Below are 11752 nucleotides of genomic sequence, written 5' to 3'. Positions count from 1 at the left end.
TAAAAAATTGGGGATGGGGGACACATTATGTCCATAGGCTGTCAGTTTATTGGGAAGAGGCTAAAAACCATAGTTCCCCCCCCAAAAAAAAAGTGGGGGGGGGGGATGTGCAGGTGGAACGTTTCTGAAATTTACTTGGAAAAGATAAAATATTCTTTCCCTGTTGGTACCCCTGGAGTAAAAATGCCCTAATTTTTCTACTGTTCTCGTCATCTATTATCTTCAAATTAGGTTTTGCCCTTCACAGACGTTTAAACACTGTATACTCAGTGTGTTACCTCCCGAGTGAAAGTTGGAAAAAATCACTCGGGTGGGACTCGAACCCGAGACCTCCTGCTTTCTAGTGCAGATGTCTTACCACTCGACCACCGAGCTAACGGGATCGGTTGGCTGGTTTGAATCTGATGTACATAGCAGCGGGTACCGCATAAACTATTATAAGATAGAATTTTGCATCGGGGTGATAAATCAAATTAGGTTTTGCCCTTCACCGACGTTTAAACACTGTTTTTTTTCCAACTTTCACTCGGGAGGTAACACACTGAGTATACAGAGTTTAAACGTCGTTGAAGGGCAAAACCTATAAATTTGATTTATATCGACCCGACGCAAAATTCCATCTTATAATAATCTGTTATCTTGTTCTTCATTTGTATAAATCCTTTCCCATTTCTGCAGGGGATCCTCGATGCAAGGCATTCCTAGAGTCCTACTCCGATGCTGCAACTACCATCCAACAGAACGATCTACCGGCGGATATCCAAGCCACCGCTACTGGTCCATTTGCCCAGGTAGAGTGCTACAACTGGCCCGACGTCTGCCAGCTCAACAACGTGACTATTTACCCGACCATCAAGCTGTATAGAGAAGGAAAATGGCTGACGGATTACAAGGGATCGCTCAGCGATCAGGGCATCCTGAAGTCATACAGACTGTAAGTAAATTGGTTTTGTTCGTATTTCAAGAAAATAAAATGACTTTTTGATAATGATTTTTGCCATGTAATAATGATTTTTGCCCTGTTGTAATTTTTTTTTACCAGCATAGTCAGTGCTCTCAAAGAGTTTGCAAGAAAAAAATAGCAGATTTACTTAGGTGGAACTCGAACCCACAACCTCCTTCTATGTAGTGCCGATGTCTTAAGAATCGACATCGGATTTTTCTAGGGTCTGATGGCCGATTCAAGTCTGATATTATGGCACGTACCACATATTAAGAGAAGGTCATTGGTTAAAATCTCCTTTCAAAGGCCTAGCAAGCTTATCGATTTATTCTTGCAAGTAAGTACTGAAAAATAAATTACAAAGTAAAAAAAAAAATCAATGAAGGCAAAACTCAACATCAAAATGTTCATCTCTCCTCTGCTAAATTTAGTTGAGAAAGGAAGTTTGACGTAAATTAGTTACTAGTACAGTTGAGGATTATGGGGAGAAGCAGGCAGATTTTTAGCAAAAATGCTCCAGAATTAAGATTAAAGTTACATTTTTCCGGGCTATTTTCGAGTTTCATCCCGAAAAAAAGATTCCTATTCTAAATTGCTATTTTTCAAGCAGTGCAAAAGTTATTCACTTTTGAATAAGACATTGATCGAAAAAATTGACCCGTGTTTAGTTATTGAATGACTACTTTACAAATTTGAATTATTGGCTGCCAGACAATACATGTAGTTTCCGTTCTCGCGGGGTAGGCTGGTTCCCGCCCCACAATCAGTAACCGAAAATGGACCGGAAGCCAGCCTGCTCACAGAGCTGATCTGTTTGTGCCAAAAACAAAACCTTTTATTCAGAGGGTTCAGACGGACAAAAAAAGGGGGGAAAAAGGTTTTTCGGTTGGAGTAAAACACACAAGTTGAAAATTTATTAAAAGAAAAAAAATTGAATTTGTTGAACTGCACGGGGAATTCATCTCAACTCATCAAACCCCAACGGCATGTTTTGTTGGAATCTGTCAGGATGGGTACAGTACCCCTAAACTGACAGCCTTTTGCATTGGGTTGGCACACCTCCAGAATCAAAGTCAGAAATATGTGTGTGCAGTTTCCCATATGGTGTTGGAATTTGCCAGGATGGGTATGGTTCCTAGTAAATCATGCTAGGGAGTTAGGGTTCAGCTTTTGAGAACCAAGTGGTGTTCCTGCAAATACTCCCAGATGAGATTGCAGTTTGTACTTGATTTTCCTGGTATTCCAGGTACTCTACTGCTAATCCCCTCGTGTTGGAGACCTGTTCCGATTGCCAAGCCTTCAGCAAGGGAGAGCTGCCGCACTGGGCTGCTTCCACTCTCAATGCCGTGGTGACTGGATACTTCCCAGATGCAAACACCGGAGGTACATATGACAAAGAAGCACACTAAACTCATTTTTAATGAGGGGATAACAGTGTGATGGAGCAGTTGTCAACGTGTGGTTTAAAACTGGTTAGGGGCCAGGCTGTGAATCTTTTTTTCCCAAACGACATCCGTTTCCCATCTTCTGATTGGTCCATTACATGCATATCTAATGCCTTGTTCTCCACAACACATTCACAAATCCAAGATAGGCTTTATGTCTTGTGAGAAATGTTCCTTCCTCACTTTAGTTATTTAAAAGGTAAAATGAGAAGAAGCGAAAAACGCTCACTGGGCTTCAAACTCGGATCACCTGATTAGAAGTCAGGACTACTTCCAACCAGTCCACGAATCAGCTGCCAATCGTCGGTGATTTAAACACCATTATTCCTTGTTGTGTAACCTCTTCTCTAAAGCCCTGGGCATATCATGAATATGCATAATGCAGAGAGAGTGCCCTCGTTTGATATTGTCCGGTTTCGTTCGGGAAAAAAAAATTGGCAGCCTGGCCGCCAATAATGGCCCGAGCCAGAGGCCAGGGCTATTATCGACGACCAAGCTCCTTACCGGTTTTACACATGTGTACTTATTACTCCATCACACTTTTAGCCCCATTCATAAATACCTTTTTTGGTTAAAAACCACAAGTCGAAAAGTTGACAAATTTCCAACAAGTTTTGTTCTGCCATTTTACTTCCATGTTTGGGACTTTCCTTTGGTGCGCGTGGCATGTGCGGTGTGCTCTACCTCTCCGCATATAGAGATTATATCAGTGGCTCTCAAACCGCGAGCGTGCAGCGCATACTGCGCACATGTTGCGCAGAGTGCGGGTGCTCACAATTGGTTATAAATATTGCTGTTTAAACACTGAGCAGTGTTTTTATACAGCAGTTTAAAACCGCCCGTGTGACGGGCTCTCGACCAATAAGAATGGGTGAACTGTCTTAGGTATTTATGAATTCTTCAAGTGTTTAAAGTCAAGTAGCAATACAGTAATGACTGTGTACTGGATGACTTGTGATTGACATGTAACGACTTTGTAAGGATTGATTACCAGATTGTGTGAGAGAAAGTCTGTCTGTGTTTTATATTTGTAGAGCGGTCCGCATATGAGCAAGCAGCCAAGATGCTTCAGGGTCAGCACTTGATGGCAGTATGCCCAAAAGACTGTGCAGAACACAAGTAAGTATGCTATAGGGCAGCACATTAGGGCATTACATCATGATCAGCGGAGCGGATGAAAAGATTTTTTATACAGGTGCGTTTTCATCCGTTGTTATCATTCAGCACTCCAGACTCAAGAACCATTGACTTTAAAGAACATGGGTCTGGGAGCTAAATAAGCCATTGTAAAAAAAATCCCAGATGTTCGTGCCCACCTAATAACTTTCGCCTAAGCAGTGCCACATTTAGATGAATATTTGTTCTTGGGCTACTTTACAACTGATTTGTTGTCAAATCTGGAGCCAATTTTAGTGTACATGTAGGTATGTAGAGAAACTTTACTGTACGATAGAGGACAGACACACAAAGGCAGAACAAAAGATCCTTTTAGTCTTCGAGCGTTGGGTCTTTTGTTGAAAAGTAGTTAGAGGAACTGTCAATTATAAACATAGAAATGTTGGGTTTTACTCTTCACAACTGTCAGTTACATGTAGTAAGCTCTGCATACTCATTGCTGTCCTAGGATTTGGCAGACAAAAATTCACAAGCTTACTTAGCTGGGACTCAAACCCATGACCTGCTCACTAGTGCAGGTGCAGAAAAATTCCATCATGTAAAACAGTCTGTTTGGTTCAGCATGGTGAGCCTTTATGAAATTTCACGCTGCCGTCTCGCATGTCGAAATTAACACGGGCCCAATGTAAGCAGAGCTGGGCCTCATCGAACACGGGCAGGCAAGGCATACTGTTCACCCTTAACCAGGGCCCAATTTCATGGTGCTGCTTAACAGTTAGCAGAAAAATTTGTGCTTACTATAGCAGAAAATTGTGCTAACCTTAAGCACTATTTCACGGCGTAGATGTGCTAACGGATACACGCGCATGGAGATTTCTATTGCTACATCACTTAGTTAAGCATTTTTCCCCTTTATGGTAAGCGTGCCTTTTGCTGTGCTTACTGCTTACGGTCTCCATGAAATTCGCGGAGCCTCTGTTAGCGTAAACTCATGTGCTTAGCAGTGCCATGAAATTGGGCTCAGGTTGTACACAGGTCAGCTGTAGATTTTGGATTTTCTACCTGGGTAGAGCCTCTTAACCCTCGTCCTGACCAGGGTTGGATCTTATCCGGGTAAAAGCAGACCCATGTAGAGGCCGTGTTGGATTCATGCTAGAGTGAAAGTGGTTCCCAAAATCTCTGTGTTGGTCCCGGGTCCAATTAAAAGTGCCTTAAGTTACCCACTCCGATCCAACTTTGTGGTGTGATTTGTCGTTAGTTCTGACGTGGATGCCTCCAAGCCTACAGTGACTGCATTCAAGTGGGGGGACCACCACCAGCCATCGGTGAAGTACAGCGGAGACTACACTGCCAGCGATCTGATCCAGTTTGTGCAGGCTGCAACTCTACCTTTAGTGGTGAATGGGCAAGATTAATTCTTTACGCAAACTGTTTTATTATAAGCCAAGAAGAAGATGACCTGATGTGAGTTATCTGCTCAAAGAGGGTGTTATTTAAGTGTGAGCTAATAAATTCATTTGTATTTGGCAATGAATATGCTCACCCTAGAACAGGAACACAAACTTATGAAGTTGTGGCAAACCTTTTCAGTGTAAATCCCATTACCCCCCATAAAAAAAACCCTGAAAACAAAACACATTTCAACAAAACACATTTGAACTTGCCTTTTTGCTAGGATAATTCCCAAATCCGTCAAGAACCAACAATGGGCAGTAAACCAATTAAACATATTTTAATATTCAAACAAAATTGGGTCATCAAGCCAAATGTGAATTCAGTTTGATAGTTGCTGGGCTGTAGAGCTCTGAAGACATCAAAATGCTGCAAAAACGAGGTGTTGGGTGCTGGTGAGCTTGTCTTACATATGCAGTGTGGACTTCCGAACAAAAGACGTCCACATAATGTAGGTAGCAGCGACGAAGTGTGGACTTGCCCACGTCCACACAGTGTTTCCCCATTTCTGGAAAACAGGTTTAGAGGCATTTTTGGGTTAGGTTTATCTGTAGCAGAATGAAGAGAAACACTAAAGGGAATCATTGAAAAAAATTGGGTTGTAAGAGTTTTCACAGTTTGAGAAAAATGAGTTTTTCCACTGGTGTTCCTTAACTACACGAAAAGAAAGGAAAGTTCACACTAGGTATGTGAAACAAGTCTGGGTGTGTTTGAGGTGGCTTAACATCAGAGGTTTCTGTTTGCACAGTGAATTTCTTATTTTTATTTTGGTACACTTAAAACTTCTTTTATACAGGGTGGTGCAAAAGGAAGGAAACCCACTTACGACAGCAATTTTCAACTTCTTGTTGAGCATATTTCAAAAAGTCAATTTAATGGTATTAAAATATTGATCTTTAACCATAAGTGACGAAAAAATGATTGTAAAGGCATTATTTTGTCTCTGAAATATGGTAGTTTAAAAATTTCATGTGCCAAACCTGTTTGTCCACGGACGGCTTTATTCTATCTGCTTGACTGAGCTCCAAAGCTTCATTTTACAGACAAAAACCACTACACTAGACTTACACGTGGACAACAGTGATTTTGGTGACTTGTACTCAAATTAGCATAATAACACTTTTCTTGCCATTTTTTAAAGACTTTATCACCATGTGCGGTTGAAGAGCTATACTTCACTACATTATAAAAAAAGAACCAGTTCAAATAAGTTAAGTAAGTAGGTAAAAATTCCTGTCAAAAGTGGGTTTCCTCCTTTTTGCACCACCCTGTAGTTCAAAATGTTGTTTTTAAAATTAACATTTGGGTCATTCCATAAAATTGGGGCCTATTTGTTTTCATGTCCCTGTTACATCTGATATAAGATTTTGAAAATTCATGACACATTCTTTTAATACCTTCTATCTCCAAGAGTGATTATGCAAAGCGCAAGACCTGCCAAACAAATAAAAAACAGTTTTGAAGTCAAATTTAATTATATTTGTATAGCAAATTACACAGGTCAGGTCACACTTGTGGAGCCCACATTTATGAATTGACCCATGTCATTCTTAATAATACATTTTATACACTTTTTCAGTGTTGTATGAAAGCTTTTGAGGAATAAAAAGTTTGCAAGCTTGATCTGGTGGTACTGAAATGGTACTGAGCCCACAACGTCCTGTTTACTAGTGCAGATATCTTTACCAACCGACAACCGAGTTTGCTGGGTTTCTCCTGTCCTATTCAAGTCACTAAATCTTCTGTCTTGATTTCTCATTCTGACCAGCCTGAGCTGACGCCAAGCACCCTTCCGCTCCACTTTGCCAAGGGCAAGCCTTTCCTCATACTCTTCAAGGACACGGACAAACAGTCCAGGGAAGCAGAGGCATCGCTGGCTAGTCTGGCCCGAGAGAAGACGTTTGAATCGGAGCTCAGCATACTGTGGATAGATGTGTAAGTGGGTCTTGGAAGCCAGACTTGCAGTTGGGATGAATGAATAGATGTGATAGTACGAGGCCCCTCCCCCTTTTGACATATATGGCAATGAGTAGTTTTCAAAGGGCTGGCTGTCATTTTTACACAGAGAGTTGGTTCCAGGGTGTGGCCCCTGAGGAGATTTGAGTGTTGACTGGAACAATCTCTGCCTGCTGAAAAATATTATGAAGGGATTTCTATACCGGTACTTCTGCACAAACAAGTCAATAAATTGTTGCAAAACCCCTCCCCATTTTGCCATACATGTACATGTATATATGGCAATACAGTGGAACATCGCTATACAGAACACTGCTGTACCAAACATTCGGCTATACCGAACATCGTCCTTGGCCCTCAATTTTTGTGTACAAAATGTACCGAACATTGTTGTTGAAAAATGTCAACAGAAGAGTGACAAGTGGCTTTCCCCAAGGAATAGAAGGAGAAAGCCACCCATTGCTGTAGGTAGTAAAGCTAAAAAACTGTGTGATTACATAATTCAGTAGTCTGCACATGTTCAAAGTCATCTTTCGGTGACTACCAGGGCGTGCAGGGTGAAGTTCTGAAGGGCACTATTTATTGAAAAGTGAGTACCGGAGCACCAGCAGCTTAAAATCGCTATACCGAACGATCGCTATTACAAACAATTTTTGTGGATCCAGCGATGTTCATTAGAGCGACGTTCTACTGTATATTGTTACAAGACCCCTCCCCTTTTTTGCCATATATGGCCAAAAAAACCTTCGCATGAGATTGTGGCCACTCTCTGCCCGCTGGAATTTCCATCGGTTGTTCCTAGAGTGGATAATTCTGTGCAGCGTCAACCAAGCCAAGGGTGTATCTTTCCACATGTGTAAACTGTGCAGGTGGTGTTTCCTTCAATGACTTTCATGATCAAGAGATGCATTACTATTTACAGTCCATGTGCAGAGCCCATAGACTCCAAATGGGCCTTATTCACGAGTCGGCCATATTGAATGGAAAGTTAGGTAAAATCTTAATTTTTTTAACTTGCGAAGAGAAATGAAAGCAACTTAATTTTATAATCAATTCCAGTCTGCCTCAATAAATGATTTTAAATTTGTAATTAAACATTCCCTAATGTTTAAAGCCATATTTTAAAAAAATGACAGTAAAATAAGGCTGCATTGTGCCTGCATAAAAAGTCTGGCGCCATCCCATTCAACAGTTAACAATTAATGAAATACATGCAGGGAACTCGACAAAAATGGCCAACTTGTGAATACGGCCCATTGATAAAAAAGAAGTAACCGTTTTTGTGAAAAAATATCTCCGGTTCAGATCTCAGCCTTCCTGTATCGGCTCGGAAATCCTTAAGGACTACGGCATCAAGCGGCAGCCGTTGCATCCTTGTGTGGTCTTTGTGGACCATGCTACCAGCCGTGTGTGCAACTATCCAGCCGACTACAGCCTCAAGACTTCGGCTATGACTGACTGGGTCGTCATTGTGCTGAAGGGCGAAACCTCCTGCTCAGGTTGGTATCCTTCTTGAATGAATTAAATTAATTTAAAAAATAGATTCCTTTTCTACACTCCTGTTTTTCTAGCAATATGGAAATTCTTTCCTCATTCGAATTACTTCTACTGTGAATGTTAGGCCCGTTCTAGACGTCTTGCAACTGCCATGCCGAACTCAATTAATTTGACTGGTTTAAATTCGGCATGGAGATAGCACGGCATTTAGAACCATTTGGCTTGGCGAATTGAATTCGGCACGGCACCATCCTTTGGCTCGATAGGGCTGCCGTGCTATCGTCATTCCAAATGGCAGTCACATGGCACTGTACTCTTAAAGGCCGTGCCATTGCTGTGCCGAACTCAATTCAAGTCGAAGTCAGGGCAAACATTTTAGGAATGTGCATGCTCACAATACCCTGTGAAATTGGCGCGAATATTTTGACGGCCCTGAACTGCTTGAACCTCTTTAACCTGGCCCATTCCTCCAAATGCATTAAGGTTTGACTAACTTAGAGCAACTGCCGTGCTGTAGACGAGCTATATTGCAGCACTCATTTCAGTTAAGTTTGGCACGACAGTGGCACAACATTTATTCCCTTCCCCATCCCCACCAGGTTTGAGAGAGGGCAAGTTTGAGCCTCAGGTCAGCCCCTACGACTACCTGGCGTTTATCGAAGAGAGCAAGAACAAAGACAACAATGCCCCGAGGATGGGCAGGCTAGCGACGGACCATCGTCATGTGACAGAGGCAGCAGGGGAGGCGCTTGATGACGAGGAGGAGCATGATGAAGACGGGGGGCGTGGACGGCAGTTTGTCTCCGATGAACACCGCCACACTGAACTCTAGCTTAGATCCTGGCAAATTGTTAGTGTGTTAAGGGATGCCAACGCATTGAAACTTTGTTTTTCTTCTCTTGAATCCATTTATGCACTTGTGTAGTTGTCCAGTTTACCATCACTTTCAATGTCTTAGTTTTATGAGTGTTTTGTGACCTTGTTTCATACTTTTGTGGTTATGTTTTAAGCAAATATTCGTTTCCATGAGCACTGATGTGATGTCACCTCAGGGGGGACATTGGGAGGAAACTAGAAATCCATGAGATAGTCGGCAGACGGTTTGAGGATAGCTGAGGGTCCCAGAGTAACGTAGGGTCTTTGGTATACATGTATGGTACACATGAATTTACCTAAAGGCACCTAATAAAATAGCCATTTCTTTTGCTCAATATCAACTTTAAAAGATAAAAACACCTTTACTGTACAACCTTAGGAATTCCGGATCCCAAAAGGGAGTTCTTTAAAAATCCGGAGACCAAAAAATCCAGATACAAAAAAAAGTCCTGGAAACAAGAAAAAAATCTTGACACTAAATCTCACTCCTGAGGTGGAAGCTAAGTTTCACAGCTATTTTAGTATGAATTGTTTCCAGAATTTTTGTGGGTTTTTTGGTCAGCAGCTGTTTGAAAAAGTGCACATCAAAATGGGATATTCAATAACTTTGGTTCAGCTCGGGAGCGCGTAGACATTGGCACAAATTATGTTTTCCTTTGCAAGACATGAAGCGGCCCTTTGACACTATCTTTGTACTGTAGTCCTTGCTACAAAATCACCAATGTTCAATTTCAATTATTTTTTAGTTAGTAGTACATTTTGGGGGAATGTAGTGGTAATTCTTACTGTAATTTGTGAAGTATTTGAAGAGTTCTGTGGTTTAGGGTTATTGTCTTACTTGTAGCAAAGTCCTCGTAAAGATGTGACTTTTCGATGATTTTTGTAGTGGGTGTTGGGGACGTAATTTTCAATAGTGTGTTTTAGCCTTCCACAATAGTCACTTGCTTCAATATCAGATTTTAATAGGCCGATAGACTTTTTAGGGCGAGTTTAAAAAGCCCATTATGATGAGTTTTTCATTGGTCACAGTGCTATGTGGAAGTGACTTATTAATCTGTTTTAGGTGATGTGTTGTAAGCGACTTGTTGTCTTCAGTGTTGTAAGCGAATGGTTGTCTTCAGTTCACTTTCTTTACATTTTCACAGCAGGATCGCAATGTTATACCTTGGGTTGATCGAGACCTGTGTACTGGGATAATTTCAAGTTTATGACGCCAAGTACGCAAATGTATTAGATTGTGGTAGTTTGGTCAAAATATTGCTTGTCTTATTGTTGCACTTGTAGCGGCACTAAAATTTGTGTTCTATGTACTTGCCTGGAATTGAAGTACCGGTACCTACTCAGGTTTCAAATAACTTACTCAGTACTTGAAGTTGGGCCAAGTTTGCATACAGGCCACACACATGCACTCTAGCTACTCGGACCGATGTATACACATTTGCTTGGCAGCCATCTTGAAGAGCGCTCTAAAATTTTAAGTTTAAAGATGGCTGTAGGATAGGTCTATCCTACTTATGAAGAGTGTGTGTAGCATGGCACCAGTAATGTCAGATTGTCATTTCAAGATTAGTCTGTATGTAATGCATTGATTTTTGAAACATTATTACTTGAGCCCTTTTACACTAGTTTAGGTGTAGTTTTTTTGGGGAAAAAACATCAAAAAATCACCTCAGAAGATTTTTGGAATGTGCAGTTATATTTTGGACAAAGAATAATGAAAAGAGTTTGGCTGAAGTACTGTACTTTTTGAGAAAACAGTAATGATTGCATTTTCAAATTTGCAATGATGTGATAAAACTTTAGCTAGCGCAGTTTTTCAGTCGAAGGGTGTACTGAAAATAACCAAACTTGAATTTTAGAATTATTTGAAACTAAATTTTAAAATATGGAATACATGCGAGGAAGGTACATCAACTCATGTAAGGCCAAAAAAAAAAAAAAAATACTCGGTCTCTGGTCAGCGTGCGCGTCGATTTTAATTCCGGAACTTCGGTCTGACCAGAGACCGACTATTTTTTTTTGGGGGGGGGGCCTAAGTGACCATGTCGAATGGTAACTTAGAGGTTGAAAGATAGCTATTACTAGTACTAGAAATTGAAATGGAAAGCATATTTTTGATTTCTATTGTATATTTGGTTTTAATATTTACTCTTTGCCACAATGTTGCCAGTCCATTATCAAGTATCATTATTTATATCAGGCTTCCAGTGGTAAATTAAATCAGTGTTTTGTATGCTTTCGTAAGAACTACCTGGATGACGGCAATATTATTTTTGATATTGTCTTCATCTGGGGATTTTAACAATTTTATTCTATCTTTCAATCGGGAGGTAACACACCGAGCACACAGTGTTATACATAAATTTGAGAAATATAGACATTGTCATGAAATGTATTTCCTGTCGATCAAGTCAGCCTGATATAAATAAATAATAACAATATTGCATGGCTTTTTTTCGGGGGGATA

General features: G+C 40.8%; 1 protein-coding gene across 1 annotated transcript in view; it reads left to right on the top strand.

Annotated features, from left to right (window-relative positions):
* The window catches only part of LOC119741199 (thioredoxin domain-containing protein 16-like), a 39111-nt gene extending 27431 nt beyond the window's left edge, over positions 1 to 11680 (top strand). Inside the window, exons 12-18 of the mRNA XM_038216926.1 lie at positions 679 to 934; positions 2190 to 2326; positions 3423 to 3507; positions 4763 to 4901; positions 6725 to 6891; positions 8218 to 8411; positions 9009 to 11680. Of these exons, the coding sequence (XP_038072854.1) occupies positions 679 to 934; positions 2190 to 2326; positions 3423 to 3507; positions 4763 to 4901; positions 6725 to 6891; positions 8218 to 8411; positions 9009 to 9241 (1211 nt within the window). The 3' untranslated portion in view covers positions 9242 to 11680. The remainder of the gene's footprint in view (positions 1 to 678; positions 935 to 2189; positions 2327 to 3422; positions 3508 to 4762; positions 4902 to 6724; positions 6892 to 8217; positions 8412 to 9008) is intronic.
* The last annotated feature ends 72 nt before the right edge of the window (positions 11681 to 11752 follow it).

Source organism: Patiria miniata, unplaced genomic scaffold, assembly GCF_015706575.1.
Source record: "Patiria miniata isolate m_02_andy unplaced genomic scaffold, ASM1570657v1 HiC_scaffold_5, whole genome shotgun sequence".
Lineage (NCBI taxonomy): Eukaryota > Metazoa > Echinodermata > Asteroidea > Valvatida > Asterinidae > Patiria > Patiria miniata.
The sequence above is the reverse complement of the archived record's forward strand: the minus strand, read 5'-3'. Positions and strand labels throughout refer to the sequence as shown.